Source organism: Belonocnema kinseyi, chromosome 10 (assembly GCF_010883055.1).
Source record: "Belonocnema kinseyi isolate 2016_QV_RU_SX_M_011 chromosome 10, B_treatae_v1, whole genome shotgun sequence".
In the NCBI taxonomy this organism is placed as follows: domain Eukaryota; kingdom Metazoa; phylum Arthropoda; class Insecta; order Hymenoptera; family Cynipidae; genus Belonocnema; species Belonocnema kinseyi.
This window is the reverse complement of record NC_046666.1, coordinates 65489602-65500733: the sequence shown is the minus strand read 5'-3', so window position 1 is coordinate 65500733 and position 11132 is coordinate 65489602. Positions and strand designations below refer to the sequence as shown.

At 27.9% G+C, this 11132-nt stretch overlaps 1 protein-coding gene across 1 annotated transcript; it reads left to right on the top strand.

Moving 5' to 3' along the window:
• On the top strand, positions 1 to 10324 carry LOC117182329 (malectin-A). Its single transcript, XM_033375488.1, has 4 exons — positions 1 to 674; positions 6934 to 7116; positions 7186 to 7243; positions 9399 to 10324. The coding sequence occupies exons 1-4, from the start codon at positions 288 to 290 to the stop codon at positions 9605 to 9607; spliced, it is 837 nt and encodes a 278-aa protein (XP_033231379.1). The 5' UTR covers positions 1 to 287; the 3' UTR covers positions 9608 to 10324.
• The last annotated feature ends 808 nt before the right edge of the window (positions 10325 to 11132 follow it).

Sequence of the window (11132 nt, the reverse complement as noted above, 5' to 3'; positions counted from 1 at the left end):
GCCGGGTAACGGCGGTCATTTTCTTGCGTCCATGTTTAAGTAAACGTGTCGGTGCTGTGTTGGTTTTAATTTTAAAAGGCCAGAGCAGGCCCGATAATAGTATACGAAACCTGAACACAAATGGAGCTATTGATCAAAGGAAAACGAGACTTAACTACAATTGTTTGCTCTGCGTTTTAAAAAACGATTAGATGTTCAATTTTTCACCTAACCTCTCCGCTCATATATTTGTTGTAAAGTTGTGAATTATGGGATCTTTATCACTCGAAATAAGCTAAATTTCGAAAATGTTCACCAAAGAAACTTCCACAAGGATGCCTGCATTACGCTGGAGCTGTTGTTTGATTTTATTGTTGTTATTTATAATTGGTAACCTCGTACCAAATGTTGAATGTCTGGAAGTAATTTATGCAATTAATGCTGGAGGAGATGCCCATACTGACAGTTTCGGCATCCGTTATGCCAAAGATCCACTTTCTGGAAAAGTCGGCACTGGTTCCGATTATGGGAAGCAACTTCTTATTGGAAGAGCAAATCCTGGAGATCAAGTTCTTTATCAAACCGAGCGGTATCATCACAGTACTTTTGGCTATGATGTTCCAATTACTGATGATGGAGAATATGTTATGATACTTAAATTCAGCGAAGTTTATTTTAATTCACCGAATATGAAGGTGCGTACTTTCTGAACGTATTTTTTCGAATATTTTATATTTATTTTCTTTGAGTTGAAAAAAAACTGGATTTGCATCTAATTTATCAGAACCAAAGTACTTCCTGTGAATCATTCTTTTGCTGTTTATCAGTTCATCAGTAGTATAATCTTTAAAAAAATAAGTGGTCTGGCGATGCTTTCATAGAAACTTCGAATAAATAATCTTCCGTTCGCATCTAATACATTCCATTTGTAGCATAAATTTGGTTTGCAGAAATGCTTTTGATTTTGTATTCCTGTTTCTTCAATTGGTTCCTTTTATTAATTAAAATTTTGAAAGATTTCAAAGATGATAATATAATTTAAAAGGATCTTATCAAAGTATTACATTTTTCTGATCAGAAATTTACATGCATTTTTTGATGTGGTTTTTTCGTCCATTTTACATTTAATTTCGAACTTACATAAAAAAATTAAATTGATAACGGATTTTGAAGTTTAGAGACTGAATTAATTCGTTTCAGAGAGTAGTTGTAGGGAAAATATTTGCCATACACTCAGTGGTATAGTCATAAAAAATAAAGTCGCCTGGCGGTACTTTCATAGGAACTTTGACTTTGGATGCAAACTTAGAGAAAAGCTACAGACTCGGTACGTACCTTAGGAAATTGAATTCTTGACTCTTAGTCAAATATCTTGAAAATTTTTTAGTTACCAGAAAAATTATCAAAATTATTGCAAAGTTCCTGGAAATTTATGGTAGGTATTGTGAAGTCATTAATATTCATATGAATCAACAAATATTTAAAAAAAATTTGGAGTATATGTGATGCTCAAATATAAAGCATTCTGATTGACAGTTCCTCAACGAGCCAAAATTACGATATTAAAAAAATATATAATTTTGCAGATTCAAGATTTATAAATATTTGGTTTTTAATTTTGAGAGCAGAGTGAAGGAAAAACAAAATGAGCTTTACCTAGTTGTCATTGCCGAATATTCAAAAGTGTACTTTTTCATTTTTTAAATCTAGAAATCTAGAATCATTTTTTTCAGTAAGAGGGAGAAACGACTAAATAGGCTGTACCCTGTTGATATAATCATTTCTCAACAATCACTTTAACTTTAACCATGTTTTATGGCAAAATGTCATTTTTGTCTTTGCATATTTGTAACGTTAGCAACGTCGGCTGTTTGTAGGTGTCTGACTCAAACTCGGATATTCACTTGTCGATTTGCTGAAAACTATTACCTTCTCATCCTAATGAGAAGGTATTGGTTTTATGTAAAATTTCACTTTGTCGGTTTTCATAAAATCTCCACCTTTTGAGACCCTCTGAGTCAGAAAAAAACGATTTTTACGAAGGTGTTTGTCTGTCTGTATTCTGTAGGCACGATAACTTTAGAAAAACTCATCAGATTGGATTCTGCGGTGGCACGCTGGTTCATAAACCAGCTATTTTGGATGAAAATTCTAAAAGTGAGCGCATTTTCAAAATTTTTGAAACCACATTTTTTCAAGATTTAAAAATTCTATGTTCAGTTGTTCATAGTACTCAGAAACTCAAACAATTTATTCTTATGACTTTTTTTTGTAAAAAAAAAAATTATCAAAGTTGGAGCATTTTCAAAATTGAAAAAAAATTTTAAAAACTAAAATTAAAGTTTTAATCCAAACAACGCAAGATATGAAAAAAAATCAAAAGAAGAAAAACGTTGATTTTCGAAAGCGCTGCAAGATTACCATAAAAATTTTTGAATTTGGTCAAAAAGTTGAAAATTCAAAATTTGATGGTACCAAAAATAATAAAACATCCAAACTTCCATGTTTTTTTTTCAAACTGTGCAAGATACGAAAAAAGTGAATAAGCTAAAATTGCGAGCCCTTGAAAGATCTACAAATTTTTTATGAAACACTTTTCGATAGGACGCGTAGTTTTTATGTTTAGTCGTAAAAAACAACATTAAGAATAATAAAATAAAATTTTTTGGACTAACGACAGAAGCTACGAAAAAAAATGAGACAAAAAATTTTTATCCAAAAAAGAGCTACACATTTTTAATAATTATTTTTTATATGATGCACAGTTTTTGTTTTATGCGCAAAAAAAATAAAAAATTTAATTTTTTGACAAACAACGCAAGCTATGAAAAAAAGAAATAGACAAAAGTTACGCTTCCAAAAAATACCGAAAACTCATTGAAATTTTTCATGAATAATTTTTGATAGGGCACGTTGTTTTTGCTTTACTCGTAAAAAATAACGTTCAAAATACAAAAATTTAATTTTTTTGAAAAAACGACACAAGGTCGAACTAAAATTAACAGACAGAATTACAAATTTTAAAAAATAAATAAACACAAAGAAATAAGAATGAGTATGATTCAATTTTTATGCATATTATGAATTTTAATTATATAAATCTATTGAAATTATACACGTTTCAGTGCACCTTAGAATATAATTTAAAGCAAAATAAGAAGCAAATATTAAAATAATCATGATAAATACAATTTGCGCTTTATTTTGCTACACCTGAATAAGCAATCCTAGACAGAGTTACATAAAAAATGTATTATATTTGATATAAGTGTTGTCTATAATGTAGAAAAGTTGACATTTTAGATAAAAATCGAGTGCGAAGCACGAGATACGTGATGAGAATGTGTTCGTTAAAGCCAAACGAGCTTTAACAAAAGAGAGTTTACAATCACAAAATTACAGTTGTTGATCCGTTGACCTTTCATTTTAAAAGGTCTGTGCATGAATGCGGGAGAAATGCAAAGACCGAGCGCAGAGTACGAGAGCCATCAGTCGCGCTCTTTTAACGAAAGAGAATTCACAATCACAAAATTACAGTGGTGGATGTTTTGAGTCTTAATTTTAAAAGGTTTGCGCAAGAATGTGCGAAAATATAAAGACCGAGCGCGTAGCATGGGAAATAAATAATTGAGCGCGAAGCGATATAACCAACAGTCGCGCGCCGCAGGCGCGCTAAAACTGACGAGCGAAGCGAGCCACGCGCGAACAAGTTGTGTCCGCGAGGCGGGCAGATTTATTTAATTTTTTTTTTTTTGTTAATTACTGGAAAAATTGCGACGGTTTTTCTGGAAATATTTGAAATCAATTCATTCAACATTCCACAGTTTATTTTCTCTTCCTTTTTTTCTAAATTTGTCCTAATGTACAGAGTATATTTTAAGATATTCTTCTATATAGCAGCTCCTTGGTAAAGTAAAAGATTTTTTGCTTGTTTGGAAAACGAAAATTCATTTTTTTTTGCTAAAACTGCAAAATTTAATTTAACATTTGTAACAATTTGTTGTGTGGAAAGTGACTCATGTTTGATAAAATGGAGGGTATCAAGTATTTCAAAAATGCTAATTTCAAAGGAAAAAGTTTCATGTAAAATTTCTTGAAGCTTTTAATTTATTTTCTTTTTTTATGACATCCTAAAATTTTACTTTTGAAATAAAATCTTAAATGATTTTATTCATATTTTATATTAATATTTTCAAAATTAATATTTAAAAAGAAGGTTTTCGTCTAGAAAACAACGTATTTGAGTGGGAAATAATTCTGTGATTTGAGTATAGATTATATGCGCGTGTTGAAATAGATTACGTCCACAAAATCAATTTAGAACGCGGGAAAGGCCCACAAATATGATTCACTGTAGTTAGAAAATTCCCAATCATAATATAAGGACATTTAAAACTGATCAGGGAATGTCAGGAAAAACTAGACAGAGTCGGGGAATTTTAAATAAACTGAAATTAAAAGTAATCTTATTATTTCATTAAAAATTCAACAATTCTTTAATGAATAATTAGTATATTTTAAAAGAATCAAATCAATCCTTTCCTCGACCGTCAATGAACACATGAGTAAGAATTTTTTTTAGATCTTACGGTCTTTATTAAATTAAAAGAATAAAAACAAAATTTCTCGAAAGTTCGTTCGTATCAATGACATGATTGCTGGTATAGAAAATTGTTTAAAAAATGTAGAGTATGAAGATCAGAAACTTAGTATCAGAAAAACAGTTACTCAATTAATCTCAAACCATAATCGAAATAATAACTTCAAGAACCTTCAACAATTGTAACCTTGTTGAAAATTTTCAAAAGTTTAATAAAAATTTAGTTTTTGTAAATGCAGACAAAGGAAACATAACGGTAGCATGCTGATAATGATAATTACAATAAAACTGTGGAAAACATGATCAACAATGATAATTTTTATAAAATGATTAAAACTAGTCTGGTTCAAACAATAGAAGAAAAATGCAATGATATAGTTATTCGATGGGAGGAAAAAAGATTTAATAAATTAACAAATATCATATAAATTGAAAACAAGTAATAGTACTGTAGCTAAAACTTATTCTCTTCCAAAAGTGCACAATGCAAATTTTAAATAGAGATTGTGTCCACAATTGAATCTTCTACTTATAACTTAGCCAAATATATTTATAATGTTTTAAACCCGGTTTAATACAAATCTAACTAAATTAACGAAAAATGAATTTTTATTCGCGACTAGAACTGTTTTCAATAACATGGTTTTCTCTTTTAATGGAAAATATTATAAACAATTAAATGGCTGTACCTATGGGTTCACCATTGTCTGCTATAGTTGCAAATTTGGTTTAAGAAGGGAAACAAGAGCTTTGAAAAAATTGAATTTTAATCCTAATTTATATACAAGGTATGTGGATGATATTTTAACTATTGTTCCTACTGAAAAAATTGACGATTTCAATAAATATTTTTAAACAACTGAAGGTAAGTTAATTACCAATTGGTTTAAAAAAAGTTTCATGGTCTGGTACATATTTTAATTTTAATTCCTATCTTTCATATTGTCAAAAGGTCGGCCTAATACAAGGTTTAATTGATAGATGCATTAAATTGAGTGCTATTAGATTCAGGAAAAATAATTTTGATCAAATTAAAATTCATGAAATCTACAATGGTTTCAGTAAGAAAAATAACTGGGTTGACACGTACAAAAAATCGTAAATAAATTTTACGTTACCGTATGTTCAAGGACGCTCTGAAAGGTTGAGAAGATCGTTAATAAAATTTAACATAAATGTTTATTTTAGTAATCAAAACTCTTAAAAAATTTTACTTAATCAAAAAGATATTGATAGTGCCGAAAATTTGTCTGGAATTGTATATCGCATTAAATGTATTACAATTGTTGTGAAAAAGTTTATATTGGTGAAACAGGTAAATGATTGAAAACCAGAGTTTCAGAACATAAAAGAGATTGTAGGGTTGAAAATTTCAATACAAGTTTTTCACAACATTTTTGGAACTTGAACTATTATTTCGACTTTAACAATATTAAAATTCTTGCTAGAGAAAAAAATACATATAAAAGACTTATAATCGAATCCATTTTTATAAACAAATATCGCAATATTTTGATCAACTTACAGACAGAAATTATGAATATCAACAAAATATATCAGAGTATTATAAAAAAAAAACAAGTTAAAATTCCAGTTTGGCGCGATATCCTCATTTTCGGTGCTTTTAAATTACGCCTTTATTCTGTATTAATTAATATACCGCCTTAATGTATGTCTCTTGCCTACTTTTTATATGTTCGTCTTTCTACGTAACATGAAGATTTTGTTTGTTTCATCAATCAAGATGTGGTTTCTCAAAAAAAGCCTTTTCAATTTTTATGAGGCTTTTATATGATACGTTTCTTTTTATATTTTAATTCAATTTGGTGACACACATCAGTACTATTTTAAAAAATTGGCATGATGTTTAACTCCAAAATAGAATAATGTTCTCTTTCACAAGGAAACAAGCACATGCATTTTTATTTCTTTTCCTTTTTTAAAACAAAATTATAATTACATAGAAGAAACGATCGTTATTTATATATTACTTATTTCGATTCTCTGAAAAAGGCACACAGTGCTAGCCGAAATGTCAGAATATTGTTAAACAAACTTTCCCGTAATTTCGTTTTTATTCTTTTAATTTAATAACGACCGTAGGACCTACACAACATTTTTACTCATATTTTTTAATGAAGTCATTTATTTATTTTATTTTTTTTTTGAAAATTCAACTGTTATTCTGAAAATTGATCTTTTTGGGTTTTCAACCCAAACGGAACGGTTTGTTTGAAAATGATTATTTTTTTGTTAACTCAATGGCGAAAATCTGGACCCTTTTCACTTAAACTTACACAACATTTTCCATTCGTTATAATCGTTGTGTTCTTAATTTTCAAATTTGTCAACAGGTCTTTGACGTTGTCCTGAATGGGGATCACACAGTCGTAACAGATTTGGATATATTTGAAAGAGTTGGTCGTGGAATCGCTCACGATGAACATGTCCCTTTCACTGTACAGAAAGGAAAATTATATTACAACGATGAAGAGTCCGACATACTGGGTGGAAAAATACGAGTTGAATTTATAAAGGTAAAGTAATATCTATTTACGATATTGATTGTAAAACTGAAATAAATCTACAAAATTAATATTTTTTAGGGGTACCGAGATAATCCAAAGATAAATGCAATTGCTGTGATTAAAGGAAGCCTTGACGGTAAGAAAAGCAGTAAACACCTTTTTCGAATAATTACATATAATATTTACAGTATTGCATACCTCGAACTATTTTGCTACTTTTTTAAAGAAAAAATGACTGATTAGGGGACGTCCAAAATGTTGAATTTTCAATTTAAAACGATGAACTTTTAACAAAACAGCTGAATTTTCAACAAAAGATATGTATTATCAACAAATTATATACATTTCTCACAAAAGAGTTTTACTTTCAACCTGAAAATACCCATTTTCACTAAAAAAAGTAATAGTTGGTATTGAAACCAAATAATACTTTTTTTTTTTAAATAACAAAAAGTTGAACATAGCCAAAAAGACGAATTTTCAGCAAAATACTGGAATTCTCACTGTTGTTTCCTTTTTATTTAATTCTCTCTATTGATCCGAAAAGGAGATAGTTTGAGAATCTGATTTTGATTTTTTTATTTCATTTTGATCTCAAATAAAATAATAGTGGCTGAATTTTCAGCAAAAAAGATCAATTTTCAACCAAAAATTAATTAGGTAAAGTTTCAGTTCAAAAAAGTAATTTTCTACTAAATATTTTGAGAAATAGACGTGATGTTATTACAAATTTTATTGGATTAAAAAATATTATACTTTAATTGAAATTAAAAACAGTTATATTTAAGTCAACAAGACAAATTTCCAACAAAATACTTGAATACTGAACTGAAACAGAATAATTGTCAACCAAACAGTTGTATTTTTACCTAAAAACTTGTTTTTGTACCAAACAAGACAAATTGTGAACAAAATACATGAATTTTCGACATTTTCTCCCCTTTCTTACTTTTTTATGTAATTAATTGTCTCTAATGAGCTGAAAAGAAGATCGTTTGAAAATCTAAATTTGATTGATGAATTTTTTTAGTCTCCGATATTGTTGCATACAATTATTCATAAGAAAGCACATTTCATTTTGATTTCAAGTGAACAAATAGCTGAATTTTCAACTAAAAAAGATGAATTTTCAACCAAAAATCGAATTGGTAAAGTTTCAGTTTAAAAATCAATTTTAAAGTGAAAGTTGAAGTTTCTGTCCAAAAGCTGAATTATCAACAAATTCCATGACTTTTTAACTAAATGTTTTGAAAAATGGACGTGATGTTAGTACAAATTTTATTGGTTAAAAAAAGGAGATTTTAATTATAGTTTTAAAAAAAGTTGGATAAAAGCAACAACAAATTTCCAATTAATATATTTGGATCTTTAACTAAAACAGATAATTGTACAATCAAATAGTTGTACTTCTATTTAAAGAAGACGAATTTTCCACAAAATACTTTTTTTTCAAGGAAATAGTAAAATTGTCTACCAAATAGCTCAATTTTCGAGCCAAAAAGATAAATTTTCTACACGAAAGTTAAATTTTTAACCCAAAAATGTAAATTAAAAGTTAATTTTCAACATAAATCTATTAATTTACAACCCAACAGTTGCATTTTTAACAACAAAAAAATATTAAATTTCCACAGAAAGAGATACATTTTCGGACAAAAAGATGAATGCTCAATAGCATAGTCGAATTATCAATGAAAATTTTGAATTAATTCATGAATTTTCAAAAAAATAATTTAATTTTAACTAAATAATAACATTTAGAAAAATAAAAAGATTAATTATGAACCAAAAAGTGTAATATTACACAGACTGAAGAGTAACATTTGAAATGAACATTGAAGATCATATTTAATAATTTAACAATTTTATTAAATTTAATGTTTAAATAAAATATATTATTAATTTAATATATATTTAAATTATATTTTATATATTATTTTAAATTTAAGAATGAATTAAAAATATAAATTAAATTTTTTTTCAAATAAAAAATAAATTAAAAAAAAATTATTTTAAAGATTTTAAATATATTTTGCTTAATAACTTAAATATATTAATAAAAAATGTAAATGGCACTGTTTTGGCAATATTTTTTAAATTTTGTGACACTATTTATACTTTTTTTCATATCTGAAGTGAGTCCGAGGCCTCATTATTATAATAGTCTGAATTCAATAATATGAATGACACTAATGTCGTTGAGAGTAGGGTTTTATTCTGTTAATCGCAAGAAAAATTGAGAATTGTAGTAGAAAAATGTACAAATCCGAATAAAAATTATATTTTTTCAGACGTTCCTCAACTAGGGCCAATCCCTCAGGAGCCGGAAGAGTATCAAGGAATCCAGGATGATGAGGAACAATCCATTGTCCGCAGCAGACACACAAGTGGTCCTCGAACTCCAGATCCTTATTCCATAGACGATTCCTCAGTAATGTTACCTGTTTTTGTTGCGATAGGGGCATTCATCCCTCTCCTATTTTGTCTCTGTAAATTATAGGCAAAAGAGAGACTTTAAGGTACTGTGTACTTAAAAACATCGTACGCTTTAACGTTGGATGTTCATTTGTTTTAAGCAAACGACTGAATGGTACTTGAGTTGCAGCGACTTCGACTTTTTTTACGCTTTCATATTTTTTCACGTTGATCAAATACATGTAAAATATAAGAAAAATCACTCTCTAAAGATTTGTATATAATATTAAATAATATCATTAATTTAATTAAATAATAATTAACAGAGTCTTAGAATTTTCGTGTAATTATAATTGTATTGTCTAATCTTCTAAACTCCAAAGTAACGTTTGCCTATTTTATTATAAGATATGTGAGTCGGATTCGCTGTAAATTACGAGACAAGACTACAAGTTAGGTAACTTATTATTATAATAGATACCACTATTATTTATTACATTATTTATACACAGAAGATAATATTAAAATGGAAAGTGTGAACACGTGTGTTCGTGTTCGCCTCACACTAGAAGTTACGATTAATCTTATTAATTGTTTTATGTTTTATGCATTTTGAATACACGTTCGTTAAAGAAAATTGCGCACACTGAGTTTGCATGGGTTTAGGAATTTAAGATTTCATACCTGTTTCGAACGTAGGCCTTTTGTCCAAAAATGCAGATATTTCCTTAAGTATTTTGTCAAATGCCAAATCTGATTTATTCACAGTCATGAATAAAACTGTTTTATTATTGTAGACCTAGTCTCGATATCTTTTTATTTCAGTATTTTTGTCATTTCATATATTTCAATTTTTTATTGAATATTTTTAATCTATTCTCATCCAAGGTGGATCCAGACAAAATTTTCAAAGGGTAATTGTGTTCCCCTAGTGATTAAAAAAACTTTTTTAATTGCACAAAATGAGGCAATAAATTCCGCTTTTTTTTTATATTTGGGGCTGTGCCTAAATGGCGTAAATTCCGGACGGGGGTGATTTTTTTTAATACCTTTTTTTATTTAAAGATTTATAATTTTAGTTGAAAATTCAACTATTTTGTAGAAAAATTGTCTTGCTTTTATGAATTAATTTTTTTTAAATTGAAAATTAAACTATTTCATTTATAGTTAAAAGTGACCTTTTTAGGGCTAAAATTTCAAATATTTTGTTGAAAATTTGACTCTTTTGGTAGAAAATTATTCGTCTTGATTGAATCTTTAACTATTTGTTTAAAAATGTATACAATTTGTTGAAAATTCATCTTTTGTGGTAGGAAATAATTTTTTTGTTTAAAAATACAACAATTTGGTTGAAAATTAGTCTGCTCAGGTTGAAAATTAAAATCGTTGGTTGAAAGTTGAACTACTTTCTTAAAAACACATGTTTTGGTTAACCTTAATGATTTTAGTAGAAAATTGATCCTTTGGTTGAAATTGGAACTATACTTTCTTGGAAGTTTCCTTTTTTTAAATAAAAATTAATTTTTTTAATTTAAACTGAAAATTTGTCTTTGTTTATGGAAAATTAATTTTCTTGGTTAAAAATTAAACTATTTGGCTAAAAATTCAAC